Source organism: Ctenopharyngodon idella, chromosome 24, assembly GCF_019924925.1.
Source record: "Ctenopharyngodon idella isolate HZGC_01 chromosome 24, HZGC01, whole genome shotgun sequence".
NCBI lineage: Eukaryota > Metazoa > Chordata > Actinopteri > Cypriniformes > Xenocyprididae > Ctenopharyngodon > Ctenopharyngodon idella.
In genome coordinates this window covers 2,557,811-2,572,866 of record NC_067243.1, presented here as the reverse complement: position 1 = coordinate 2,572,866, position 15,056 = coordinate 2,557,811, and the positions used below count along the sequence as shown (strand labels likewise).

General features: G+C 43.9%; 2 protein-coding genes across 4 annotated transcripts in view; both read left to right on the top strand.

The window, feature by feature from the left end:
• Nucleotides 1-4,412: 4,412 nt before the first annotated feature.
• The window catches only part of LOC127506982 (calcitonin gene-related peptide-like), a 41,727-nt gene continuing 31,083 nt past the window's right edge, over nucleotides 4,413-15,056 (top strand). Inside the window, exons 1-5 of one of the 3 annotated variants that reach the window (XR_007928205.1) lie at nucleotides 4,413-4,525; nucleotides 4,681-4,772; nucleotides 4,871-5,002; nucleotides 6,055-6,219; nucleotides 6,310-6,401. Coding sequence is in view for 2 of the 3 variants with exons in the window: in XM_051883795.1 (XP_051739755.1) it covers nucleotides 4,687-4,772; nucleotides 4,871-5,002; nucleotides 5,389-5,578 (408 nt within the window). In the remaining variant the exon portion in view is untranslated. The other 2 variants (XM_051883794.1, XM_051883795.1) reach the window with 2 other exon arrangements.
• LOC127506976 (protein inscuteable homolog) overlaps nucleotides 12,500-15,056 on the top strand; it is a 35,493-nt gene continuing 32,936 nt past the window's right edge. The window contains 1 exon segment of the mRNA XM_051883784.1: nucleotides 12,500-13,074. The gene's annotated coding sequence lies outside the window, so the exon portion shown is untranslated.

Below are 15,056 nucleotides of genomic sequence, written 5' to 3'. Positions count from 1 at the left end.
ATTTTATTTCTTAAAGTATATCACAAGGTTACAGCCTTGATCTGGACACAGAATATGTACGACTCTAAACAGACACATCACAGTCACAACTTCCCATCATGTTTCATGATTTCATGAGGTTAACATCATTTCACATCAAGTCTCAGAAGCTCATTTAGCATTAATATTTTTTTAGTAACAGAAGAATGTACACATTTATGAACACATTTACTTATTTTCACATATTCACGCTATAACTTGGTAACACTTTATAATAAGGTCTCATTTGTTAACATTAGTTAATACATTAACTTTAACAATGTACAATACATTTGTTACAGTATTTATTCATCTTTGTTAATGTTAATCACTAAAAATACAGCTCAGATCCATGAAATAATATTAACAGCTACAACTTTTGATTTTAATAATGCATTACTAAATGTTAAAAATGACATTAAGATTAATAAATGCTTTAGATTTTTATTTGTTAGTTCATAATGTTCAAATGAACAAATGAAAACTTTATTGTAAAGTGTTACCAACTGTTTCAAGGCAGTTCAGAAAGGACAGAGAGGGGGATCCAATGCAGTGATTATTTTATTAAAACAAAACAACAAAAGTAAATGACAGAATGCACAAATATGTGTTTTATTTCTCAACTGTTTATGTTCTCTTAAGACATAACCAACTATGATTACTAGGATACTCACAAAGACGGGCATTCTTAATTTTATGTGAATATGTCAGTTCAAGCACAAGAACTCAATGCAGTATTCAAGTGGAAGGGCTTTCTGTGCGCACGCTTCGGATGTTTGCGCACAGTAAACTTCTTGTCGAAATAATGTAGGAAACCACTTGTTATACATAAATCACATAAAATGTAGAGGTTTTATTTACATATACCATTTATTTTTAATCCAAATGACGCATGTGTGCCGAGTGAGTGATCAGAAATCAAGAGCATGCAACAGTGCGCTTTCTCTCTCTCTTTACTGTCAATTAAGGTGAGTAATATGTGCCTTGTTTTACCTTCTTTGCTACTGACATCGACTGAACTACAAACATTCCAGCGATGTCTGTGAAAAAGGATGTATGCTGGACAAGCTCACGTCTGTACCACTGCACGCTCAATCTGCTCCGCGTTTTGCTTATAAGCTCGCGCACACCAACTTTATAGGTGTAAATATTTAATTAGTTTAACATTCTATTAATTCGATATATTTACTTTATAGACAGTTTAAATACACAAGAGGTAACTGGCCAATAAGACACACCTGGGAACAATGAAAGAACTAATAAACAAGAAAAAGACTACAAAAGTCTACAAAACATGGCGCAGAACAGGAAATAACATAAAAATCCACACAAGACCAGGGGAACACAAGACAGGAATGTAACAGAACCCGCTGCTCAAATTGACAGTCCAGGAGGGTGGTGAGGTGGAGGCGGAGGCGGAGCTGGAACCCACTATGGTGGAGCAGTGGCCTCTGTGGTCATAAGAGGAAGCACAGAGGCTTTAGAGAAGGCTTCCTTGGCAGATACAGAACAGACAGAGAGTTCATAAGCAGATTCTGCTGCTTTGTGAGAAGCTGGAGCCTCCACTGCCTCGGGAGGAGCTGGAGTGGATGCAGCCTCAGTGGGAGCTGGAGCGGCCGCCGCTGCTGCCTCGGGAGGAGCTGGAGTGGATGCAGCCTCAGTGAGAGCTGGAGCGGCCGCCGCCACTGCCTCGGGAGGAGCTGGAGCAGACGCGCCGCTGCCTCAGGAGGAGCTGGAGCAGATTCCGTTGCGCTGCCTCAGGAGGAGCTGGAGCGGATGCGGCCTCAGGGGGAGCTGGAGCGGCCACTGCGCTGCCTCGGGAGGAGCTGGAGCAGATGCGGCCTCAGGGGGAGCTGGAGCGGCTGCCGCCGCTGCCTCGGGAGGAGCTGGAGCAGATGCGCCGCTGCCTCGGGAGGAGCCAGAGCAGACGCGCCGATGCCTCGGGAGGAGCCAGAGCAGACGCGCCGATGCCTCGGGAGGAGCCAGAGCAGACGCGCCGATGCCTCGGGAGGAGCCAGAGCAGACGCGCCGATGCCTCGGGAGGAGCCAGAGCAGACGCGCCGATGCCTCGGGAGGAGCCAGAGCAGACGCGCCGATGCCTCAGGAGGAGCTGGAGCAGATTCCGTTGCGCTGCCTCAGGAGGAGCTGGAGCGGATGTGGCCTAAGGGGGAGCTGGAGCGGCCACTGCGCTGCCTCGGGAGGAGCTGGAGCAGATGTGCCGCTGCCTCAGGAGGAGCTGGAGCGGACGCTGCCACTGCCTCAGGAGAAGCTTTAGCGGATGCTGCCACTGCCTCGGTAAGAGCTGGAGCAGACGTCGCTACTGCCTCGGGAAGAGCTGGAGCAGACGCTGCCACTGCCACAGGAGGAGCTGGAGCAGATTCTGTTGCCACTGCCTCGGGAGGAGCTGGAGCGGATGCAGCCTCAGGGGGAGCTGGAGCGGCCGCCGCCACTGCCTCGGGAGGAGCTGGAGCAGATTCCGTTGCGCTGCCTCAGGAGGAGCTGGAGCGGATGCGGCCTCAGGGGGAGCTGGAGCAGCCGCTGCCGCTGCCTCGGGAGGAGCTGGAGCGGACGCTGCCCACACACGATGGTAACTGCCATCATAAAAAGCACAGCGAATGGTGGTAGAAACCCCGGGACCACCAGATGTTGAAAAGCTGAGACCATCTGGACATTGAAGAGCTGAGAACATCCGACTCATGATCGGATGGACTCTGGTGTGGCAGCCATGACGGCTGCTAGACACTCTGGTATGGTGGCCATGAGACTTTGGCATGGGGGCTATGACGGCTAAGAGCTCTGGCATCCCAAGCTCCATGGCCAATGGATCCAGAGGTGCATTGCCTCCCTTAAAAAATAGTTTAAGGGAAGGGTCATCCATCTCCCCCACTGTGAAGGGGGAGCCACTTATCCGAAAAACCTAATCTAGGAACTGACTCAGCGATCCTCGAGGACCATCACGGCTAAGTGTGGATTGTAATGGGTTATTTAGTCCATGGCAAAAGAAGTCAACCAAAGCAAAGTCCGGGAGGTCAGTGATATTAGAAATGTACAGAAAGTCTCTGATGTGGTCCTCGAGTGAGTAAGTTTCTTGGTGAAGTCGGATTAGGATGACTGCTGGAGCCATCTGTAGTCTGGTGTTCTGTTATAAGGCAGTTCAGAAATGACAGAGAGGAGGATCAGAATGCAGTGACTATTTTATTAAAACAAAATAACAAAACTCAATCCAGACAACAAACAGGAGATAAACAGAACTAAACAGAGCACACAAAACATTTATGTATGACAACACCAGACAAGGAAGATGAGAAACACTGGGGTTTAAATACACAAGGGGTAATTGGCAAATAAGACACACCTGGGAAACAATCAAAGAACTAATCAACAAGAAAAACTACAAAGGACTACAAAACATGGCGCAGAACAGGAAATAACATAAAAGACCAGGAGAACACAAGACAGGAATGTAACATCAATTTATTTTCTATATGTGATTAAATATAGGCAACACTTTACAATAAATTAACATTAACTAATATTAAAGTCACCATGATATCAAAATGGACTGTTCTTGTTTTGTTCTGGAATATTGTTTGTTATAAATGATTAATCTATGAACATCATTATTGTTTTAAATTCATGTTCCTCTAATAACTCCCCCTCCCTCTTGCATCTCTTCTCTTCTCTGATGACAAGGGCGGGGCAACCTGTCACTCACATGAGATCCACCAATAGCAAACCCCAACCATCTAATCAATTCCCCACAAACAACATCAAGCCCCATCCTACATTTTTTCTTGTTCCAGAACTGTTTCACTCAGATATACCTGAGTCGGGAGGGGGGGATGAGCGCAACTTCCGTTTCATGATGACTTTACTAAGATTAATAAATGTTGTAGAAGTATTGTTCATTGTTAGTTCATGTATATGTTACAGATTTGCTATGATCCCTGTCACAGAAGACATCTCCTGATACCACAGAAATGTAAAGCACTGACTAGTTTAACTCCTGTAAGATTCACACTGAAAAAGCTTGAGAAAACTGATACTCCCTCATAGAGATGTGTTATGTTGTGTCTCTTACCAGCAGATGGCCACTGGATCACAGTGATGATCCAACAGCTCTGGATGTCAGTAAAATATTGATCCCACAGTATATGTTTATTCAGAGCGTTTATTCAATTAATTTAAATGAATGAGCAGAATGTAGATCCAAGTGCAGATATCAGCATAAGTTTAGTGAATGAAGCACTTAGTGGCTAAAGAATGACGTCATAGTCGATCATCAGACATTATCAGTGCGCCAGAGCCATGGGACGGATGCTGATTGGCTGGCGGGTGCCCGTCTGTGCTCTGATTGGCCGATGGGAGATAATTAAACACCTACACAGATGATACTCAACTCCTCATGGTGAATATATAAGGGCTTGACCACTGAAGCCACACACAGTAGTATCAAGGTGGTCTTCAAGTTCAGAGAATCGATATTTTTACCGAACAGCAAGACAAGGTAAGACCATAAAGCTAGTTTTGACTGAGATCTTTGTGATGTTGGACAGGGACATCTTTTTCATTCTTCTACTTGGTTTGAGGGGTGAATGAGGCTTCACACAGACCATGAGGAGAGGACGCTATAGTCATGTAGTCACTGTATTTTTGTCCCAGGGTACCATGTTCATGCTGAAGATCTCTGCCTTCCTTGTCGCTTATGCCGCAGTGGTGTGTCAGATGTCCAGCTCAAACGCTGCCCCAGCCAGGTAAAGCTTTCCCTTCCTTCTCATGTTGTGACTGGAATCAGCAGATGGACTCTTTCATCAGGTGGTCTTCTGCATCACTCTTTGATTTGTGTCTTCAGACCTGCTTCAGAGTCTCTGACAGACAGATTTGCGCTCATGGACTACGAAGCGCGGAGATTATTGAGCGCTATTGTCAAAAACATGGTGCAGATGACAGCGGAGGAACTGGAGCCGACGAGTGATGACAGCAGGTATGAACTCCTTTCAGGACTTTCTGAGCGTGTTTATTTGAAACGACCGACTTCTGCTTTCATTCTGCGAGAGGTAGTCACAGTAGATCCGGTTAGTGAAGTAAGGAGCCCGTGGAGATTTGTGTTAAAGTCTCTCTGTCCGGATGAGGTGCATATCTTCCTTCATTTCAGTAATGCAGGGAATCCCGTTTGCTTGTCCTAACAGCAGCATGTCAATCTTTCCGTTCACTGGAATGACTGCATGTTAACCCCCAGAGTATTCCCACCTGAAGCATGTTCTCTCTCTTAACCTGATGCATGTATGAATACTAACGGTGGTGTGGGTCGGGCGGGACGCTGCATGTCTGTGATGATACGCCTGTCTGCATGTGTGTTTCTCCCGACAGCCAGGGCAGATTCCTGTCCAAGCGCTGCTCCAATCTCAGCACCTGCGTGCTGGGAAAACTCTCCCAGGAGCTGCACAAATTACAAACCTTCCCGCAGACGGACGTGGGCGCCGGTACGCCCGGCAAGAAGCGCAGCCTGCTCGAGGGCAATCAGTTCACGAGCTACGAGGAGACGTTTAACGCCATCTAACCCTAACCCTCCCGTTGCATGTGGATTCTGCCTGCTTGACTGACCTGGTTGCATTGGGCTTTTCTTTCTTTCTTTCTTTCTAAAACCTAGACTAAATTTCTTCCATACAGAGTTGTTTTTGTGCATTTCACACATGCCTCTTGAATAACTGAGTAAATGTATTATAAAGGTAACATCCACTGATAACAATCAAAGATAAAAAAAGTATGATTTCTTTCATGTGTTTAAGTTCAATAAAGGTATTTTTATATCAGGAACTCTAGTTTTATTGTCAAGTTATTAGTTACATTCAATTTATTGAGTGCCTCTACAAATACATCAAGATTTCTGCAGGTAAGATGATGACATCTGTGAACGTGATCAAATAATCAGACTGATAATGCCATATTATACATGTCCATGAATAATGCATGAACGTACATGTATAAGTGTCTCGATCCCTGTGCTGATGCGCGCTCTCGCTCTGTGTTGGTCAGCGTGACGGCGCAGAAGCGCGCGTGTAACACCGCCACGTGTGTCACTCACCGGCTGGCGGACTTCCTGAGCCGCTCCGGCGGGATGGGCAGCAGCAGCTTCGTCCCGACCAACGTGGGCGCCAAAGCGTTCGGCCGCCGGAGGAGGAACTCTCCCGTGTGAGCGGGGTATGAACGCGCTGCATGAACGCGCTGCTGATACTCTGACCTGTGTGTCACGTGCTCGCGAGTTTCTGACTCTTCTCTTCTCTGTTTCAGAGCTGAACTCATCTACAACCACAGAAACCTGCTCACGCGTTCCCAGCTGAAATGGCGGCATTCTCGGCAACGATCTCTCTCTCTGAACAAGAATTTTAAACATGCACTTAAGCACTTGTGTTATCCATATGTATTGACAGAGCTTCTAAAACACAGAGAAATCTATAGATTTTTATACGAAATAAATCAGATTCATAAAGACATTGTGTGTTTATTGTGCGATAAATCATGTGCCTTAATTGAAAGGTTCTTTATTGGCATCGAAGAAGAGCCTTAAACATCCACAGAATCTTTTCATTGCACAAAAGCTTCTTTATAAGGGGAAAAAAGTTCTTTAGATTATTAAAATGTTACACTAAGGAAAAAAATAAGATATTTTAAGAACTGATCACTGAAAGGTTCTTTGGTGAAACAAAATGCCTCTTCAAAACACACTTTTGGACCCTTTATTTTGAAGAGTGTAGGTCGTGATAATAAAGTTTGTGATTGTTGTGAACTTCTGAGAAGACCACATGTAGGCTATTTCAGAGACAGTGGAGTGAAGGCATTGGTGTTTACATTATTAGGAGTGCTGTGTGTTCAGCTTTATGAAGAAACAGGCCAGACCTGCTGAACCGAGATGACTTCATTCAGCATCATCGCTCTCATTGAATCTCGTGGTATCAGTTCACATCTGCGGGGTTTGTTGTGAATCTGTAACGGAAGATCAGGGCCATTAACGGCAGACTATTCAATCAGCTCCAAAAGGGCTTGTTATAATCCTGTTATGATATAGCTTGCTGTGGTTTTAAAATGCATTAGCTAAATCACCAAATACATTAGATCATTCATCGAGACATTTGAGATTTAAAGCGGTCCCAGATCATTCATTCAAACTTGAGAGAGTGTTGTGCTGTCATTGTCCAACAGGTGGCAGAGCGAGTCTCATTTTAAAAGCCTACTTTTTACTCAAGATGAATGATTTTGATGTTTATTAAAGAAATGAATATGATTGTAGCCTGCTGTCCATTCAGCACATACACACATATTCAGTCTGGGGCTTTATACTTAATAATATGCAGGCTCTGACTAGATTTTTACATTATCTGAACAAATGAGAATGGTGTTTGCACATGCATTGGGCATTGCTGTATGTTTGCTAAGGCGGTTTCACTGTAAGACACTGATATTGTGCAGCTGCTCTCGCTCCTTTACTGGGATTTATTCACCTGTTTTCTGCTCACTCTCTTCAACGACACACATGATGAGAGGAATCATTCACGAGCTCCCAACACAGTCAGATCCTTTTGAGAAGCAATTGCATAAATAAAATATTGTCATTTCTCCATGTTTCCGTAGGTCCCTATTCTTCAGTGATACTAAATCAGAATCACGGAAACACTTTTCTGATGATATTCACTTTCTTTATTGCACATTGGAGATAAACATTAACACACAAACACTGGGTTAAAAACAACCCAGTATAAGTTGGGTAAATATAGGACAGAACACGTTGGGGTAATTTTACCCTGCAAACTGGGTTGTTTATTTAACCCAGTATGGGTTGATTCATTTTTACTATAATACTAGCTGTTTTTTTTTTGTTTTTTTTTACTTCATACATGAATTAATGTTTACGGATTAACTTAAATCCTGTAAACGTTTTTTAAATACCCCACATAGCCACTGGTTTGCATGATAATTCCTTTATTTTCTATCATATTTTACAGTATAGCATATTTTATATTGTTTTTAATACATATTGCCTACATTTAAGGTTGTTTAACGAATACAAGAAGTAAAAATTAAACATTTAGAAGTGATTCAAGTGTAATCGACCAGTCTCTGTTGTCCTGTTTCCACCGTAATGGTGCTGGATCTCATGCCGGAGATGGCTCGCGTTCGGCGGGAGAACTGATAACTTCAGACTGCGTTTCACTCGTAGCCGAAAAATGCTGTGACTGACTCCATAACGTGTCCATAAATAATCAGTGTACAGTTCTGAGAACATATTTTAACATCCTAAGTATTTATATTCCATATCTTTTTGAATAAAATCATAAAATTTTATGCAGCATCATTTGTTTCCATCACGCGAAAAGACTGACTAGACACTCGTTTAGGTGTTTCACATCGCGCCCCGTATGTTACTTTGCATAAAATTAAATGATATACAGAACAAAAACAAATTTTTAGATAAAATAAAATGTACACAAACCTGTAATTTACCGAAGACATGCACCAATTTGACGAAGCTGCACTGCTTTCTCCTGAAGAGGGCGCAAAAAGCCTGCGATAAATAACTCAACCCCTGGGTTGCTATGTCCGACCCAGGATCTGTGTAACAAAAAACTACCCAAACACTGGGTTGCTATGTCCGACCCAGGATCTGGGTACCAAAAACTACCCAAACACTGGGTTGTTACATCTGACCCAGGATCTGGGTACCAAAAACTACCCAAACACTGGGCTGTTACGTCTGACCCAGGATCTGAGTAACATAAAAACTACCCAAACACTGGGTTGTTACATCCGACCCAGGATCTGAGTAACATAAAAACTACCCAAACACTGGGTTGTTACGTCTGACCCAGGATCTGGGTACCAAAAACTACCCAAACACTGGGTTGTTACATCTGACCCAGGATCTGGGTACCAAAAACTACCCAAACACTGGGCTGTTACGTCTGACCCAGGATCTGAGTAACATAAAAACTACCCAAACACTGGGTTGTTACATCCGACCCAGGATCTGAGTAACATAAAAACTACCCAAACACTGGGTTGTTACGTCTGACCCAGGATCTGGGTACCAAAAACTACCCAAACACTGGGTTGTTACATCTGACCCAGGATCTGGGTACCAAAAACTACCCAAACACTGGGCTGTTACGTCTGACCCAGGATCTGAGTAACATAAAAACTACCCAAACACTGGGTTGTTACATCCGACCCAGGATCTGAGTAACATAAAAACTACCCAAACACTGGGTTGTTACGTCTGACCCAGGATCTGGGTACCAAAAACTACCCAAACACTGGGTTGTTACATCTGACCCAGGATCTGGGTACCAAAAACTACCCAAACACTGGGCTGTTACGTCTGACCCAGGATCTGAGTAACATAAAAACTACCCAAACACTGGGTTGTTACATCCGACCCAGGATCTGAGTAACATAAAAACTACCCAAACACTGGGTTGTTACGTCTGACCCAGGATCTGGGTACCAAAAACTACCCAAACACTGGGTTGTTACATCTGACCCAGGATCTGGGTACCAAAAACTACCCAAACACTGGGCTGTTACGTCTGACCCAGGATCTGAGTAACATAAAAACTACCCAAACACTGGGTTGTTACATCCGACCCAGGATCTGAGTAACATAAAAACTACCCAAACACTGGGTTGTTACGTCTGACCCAGGATCTGGGTACCAAAAACTACCCAAACACTGGGTTGTTACGTCTGACCCAGGATCTGGGTACCAAAAACTACCCAAACACTGGGTTGTTACGTCTGACCCAGGATCTGGGTACCAAAAACTACCCAAACACTGGGTTGTTACGTCTGACCCAGGATCTGGGTACCAAAAATTACCCAAACACTGGGTTGTTACGTCTGACCCAGGATCTGGGTACCAAAAACTACCCAAACACTGGGTTGTTACGTCCGACCCAGGATCTGAGTAACATAAAAACTACCCAAACACTGGGTTGTTACGTCCGACCCAGGATCTGGGTAACATAAAAACTACCCAAACACTGGGTTGTTACGTCTGACCCAGGATCTGGGTAACAAAAAACTACCCAAACACTGGGTTGTTACGTCTGACCCAGGATCTGGGTAACAAAAAACTACCCAAACACTGGGTTGTTACGTCTGACCCAGGATCTGAGTAACTCAAAAACTACCCAAACACTGGGTTGTTACATCTGACCCAGGATCTGAGTAACATAAAAACTACCCAAACACTGGGCTGTTACGTCTGACCCAGGATCTGAGTAACTCAAAAACTACCCAAACACTGGGTTGTTACGTCTGACCCAGGATCTGAGTAACATAAAAACTACCCAAACACTGGGTTGTTACGTCCGACCCAGGATCTGAGTAACAAAAAACTACCCAAACACTGGGTTGTTACGTCCGACCCAGGATCTGGGTAACAAAAAACTACCCAAACACTGGGTTGTTACGTATGACCCAGGAGCTGGGTAACAAAAAAACTACCCAAACACTGGGTTGTTACATCCGACCCAGGATCTGAGTAACATAAAAACTACCCAAACACTGGGTTGTTACGTCTGACCCAGGATCTGGGTACCAAAAACTACCCAAACACTGGGTTGTTACGTATGACCCAGGAGCTGGGTAACAAAAAAACTACCCAAACACTGGGTTGTTACGTCTGACCCAGGATCTGGGTACCAAAAACTACCCAAACACTGGGTTGTTACGTATGACCCAGGAGCTGGGTAACAAAAAAACTATCCCAAACACTGGGTTGTTACGTCCGACCCAGGATCTGAGTAACATAAAAACTACCCAAACACTGGGTTGTTACGTATGACCCAGGAGCTGGGTAACAAAAAAACTACCCAAACACTGGGTTGTTACGTCTGACCCAGGATCTGGGTACCAAAAACTACCCAAACACTGGGTTGTTACGTATGATCCAGGAGCTGGGTAACAAAAAAACTATCCCAAACACTGGGTTGTTACGTCTGACCCAGGATCTGAGTAACAAAAAACTACCCAAACACTGGGTTGTTACGTCTGACCCAGGATCTGAGTAACAAAAAACTACCCAAACACTGGGTTGTTACGTCTGACCCAGGATCTGAGTAACAAAAAACTACCCAAACACTGGGTTGTTACGTCTGACCCAGGATCTGAGTAACATAACAACTACCCAAACACTGGGTTGTTACGTCTGACCCAGGATCTGGGTAACAAAAAACTACCCAAACACTGGGTTGTTACGTCTGACCCAGGATCTGAGTAACAAAAAACTACCCAAACACTGGGTTGTTACGTCCGACCCAGGATCTGGGTAACACAAAAACTACCCAAACACTGGGCTGTTACGTCTGACCCAGGATCTGAGTAACATAAAAACTACCCAAACACTGGGTTGTTACGTCTGACCCAGGATCTGAGTAACAAAAAACTACCCAAACACTGGGTTGTTACGTCCGACCCAGGATCTGGGTAACAAAAAACTACCCAAACACTGGGTTGTTACGTCCGACCCAGGAGCTGGGTAACAAAAAACTACCCAAACACTGGGTTGTTACGTCCGACCCAGGATCTGGGTAACACAAAAACTACCCAAACACTGGGCTGTTACGTCTGACCCAGGATCTGAGTAACATAAAAACTACCCAAACACTGGGTTGTTACGTCCGACCCAGGATCTGGGTAACACAAAAACTACCCAAACACTGGGTTGTTACGTCCGACCCAGGATCTGGACAACACAAAAACTCCCCAAACACTGGAAAAAATAACACCAAAAAATGACCCAAAAGGCTCAATCCAGGACTTGGGTATAAAAAATAACCCAAGATTTTTTAAAGTGCATATTCATTTCACCTTAAAACACATCGCCAGAGAGACATTTATAATTATACAACCTCTTAAACCACAGAATATGCAGTATCTGCATTAAGGCGCTTTATTAATTTGAGCTAAAAACAGAGAGGAGAGAGATGAACTTCTGCTGTCATTAACATTTGTTCTTGTGCTTAATGGCGATTTACTGGAAGTTGGTGTACGGTGTCTTTGAGCACATTATATAACCCAAAATTATAGGAGTTATTTCAAAGAAATTCATTTTCCACAAGTTGTTTTTATGGTCTCCATGCGATCTGCTGGGATGACTGAACTCTTGCGGTGTCCACATGGAAAGACTGTGGCAGGGATTTGTGTTTTCTTCCTTGCTGGGTTTTGTAACCTTCTCACTGATGCTCGTACTCTTAATAGTGAACAGCTGTTTGTCATTTAGTCATTGCTGTTGAAAATAAACCCTACGAGCGTGAGCAAGGATCTCCTTCTCTACAAACAGCCAGAGAGTCACTGCTCTTATTTTCAGTGCATTTTAGTCCTAGTTTCTCTTCCCTATTTTAGGATTGAGTTGGACTATGCGTTCCTCAGCATGTCTTTTGTTTTCATAGGATTTTTTTTTTCCATGGCTGATTTTTCCACAGAGTAGATGAGGCGAAATCAGATACTCTGAAAGTTTAATGGTAAAAGTCTAGGAATAACCGAACCCAGACGGCTCCTCCCAAAATCTCCCTTCTTCGGAGATTTAGAAGAAGGAAAAAAAAAACAGTCTCCTGTCACATAAAACAGTTTTCTTTCCCATGGCAGCTCCTGACTGTTTTCCCCGGCCTCTTTCGTTCCTCCCCTATTCCACATCTGGATTCCAGGCCCACATTTATTTATGTGACTCCAGTTGTTTTTGAGGGAGTTTAAAGTTCTCGACCATGTACCGTTGGCAGCCGGGCTAGATCCGATGAAGTCTGCAATTACATCTCACCATAGCCGGTCACTCTGCAATTACATGTTTGACCACAGAATGTCTTGAAAAGCAGAGCCCTGCCGCTCATATGGCAGACAGAAATAGACTGGTTTGGTGTCTGGTTGGACCTTCGCCCAGTAGAAACTATGCTGCTCGACTGACGAAGAGATGTGGGCTCTGCTGACTTCAGACTAGAGCTGCAGACCCGCAGACGCTCCAGACCCGGCGCTGCTCCTCACAACAAACCTTCACAAACCGACAAAGTAAGTGTTGTTTATTTACATGCACCTGGTTTAAAGGGTGTTTTCTTCTGACTCCCTGAACTCAGCATCATCAGCTGGGTAAATCATCTAGTTTGATGCGTGACTGGTGTGGCAGAACGGTTTTCCGTGAGGTGTTTAAAAGGTCTTGTGTCTGATAGGAGCTTTGATTCTTTGAATCCACTTGCCTTGAATTAATCGCTCGCAATTATTGTGCTCTACAGACTCATTTAAAAGGTTGACCTCTAGCATAAATCATTCGAAAGCCTTTTCAAAATTGAACATTGCATTATCATGGAAACAGTACTTTAAATACTTTTTTGACTGTTGTGATACAACTTCAAATTTGGAACACAAGTTGGTTAGACTTTTATTTGATCAAATATATATTATGTGTAAAATAAAGTACATTTGCTTTACAGTAAACCTAAGCTTCTGTAACTGCTTTGACTTTAGCAGTAATCTGCTAGTATTTTCTCTTGATTATGATTTCTCTTTTTTAACTTTAGTTAGTGTGTAATGTTGCTGTTTGATCATAAACAACATCTGCAAAGTTACGACGCTCAAAGTTCAATGCAATGGGACATATTTTCTTTTACAGAAATCGCTTTTTAAGGACTACAACAAATGGCTGGTAGGGACTACAACCAGCTTCTTCCTGGGTTAGTGACATCACTAACCCTAAAATTTACATAAACCCCGCCCCCAAGAACACACAACAAAGGGGGCGAGGCCATGTTGGGCTGCTTTAGACAAGAGTGTTGTTGTCATGTCGTCATTTTACGCCGGACTGCTTCACAAACGAGGGTCAATTCAATGCTGGATTTGCAAAAAAGGTTAACATGACGGCACATGCTAGTCGATGAGTTGAATCAACTCCACAGCAACTACATACATTTATCCACTAACCGTTCAGAAATGTCCAGTTTCATTCTAAAAGTTGCAACTTCTTCCTGAGTCTCTCCATCAGTGTCGACTCCGGTTTGAACAATGTAAGGCTGAACACTGTTACTGACAATCCTCATTTTGGCTGCGTGAGATTCTCCAGCTTTGTTGTTGTTGAGCGACCGAAGCGTGAGCTGTTAAAGCTCCGCCCTCTTCTGGAAAGGGGGCCGGGAGCAGCAGCTCATTTGCATTTAAAGGGACACACAAAAAAACGGTGTGTTTTTACTCACACCCAAATAGGGGCAAATTTGACAAGCTATAATAAATGATCTGTGGGGTATTTTGAGCTGAAACTTCACAGACACATTCTGGGGACACCAGAGACTTATATTACATCTTGTGAAAGGGGCATAATATGTCCCCTTTAAGAAAAGTCTGTATTCCAACGCATTCATGAACTACAACCACTAAAGTTCAGATCTGTGATCAGGTTAACTACAGGTTAAACTCTGCTGCCGTGGAGCTGATGGGTGTGCATGTGACGCGTCACACACACACACACACAGTTTTACCACTAATAACAGAGCTGAAAGAGCAAAGCGTTTAATGAGCATCTAGAGATGAGCGAGGGAGACTCAAACAAATGCATGCGTGGCTTTCTGAGGCTCAGGGATACTGTTACTCCCTCCATCATCCACTCAAAGACTCTTTGTTTCAGGAGAGTCAGGCCTGCAGTCAAACTCACCCATGCAGGGTCGCAGTCAGCATTTTCTCCAAACCCAAAGTGAATTCCTTTCTTGCAGCTTGCAGAACGTCTTTATAAGCAGTTTTAAAGTGGCAAGAGTTCACCATCAGTTTCATGCAGGATAGCCTCGTCCACGTTTATATCTGCAGATGGTGTTTGAGATTGTGTTTTGTTTTGCACCAGAAATTCAGTTTGGAGGTCAGAGAGTCACTGAATTAAGAGCGATACTTCAGTAAGGTGGTCTGTGTTGAGAAAGCATTAATCCAGGGAGTAGTTTTAGCAACTAAATCGAGCAAGTTAACTATGGGTAAGCTGTTAACTTCAACATTCACTTCCAAAGACGAGAGTAACTCTC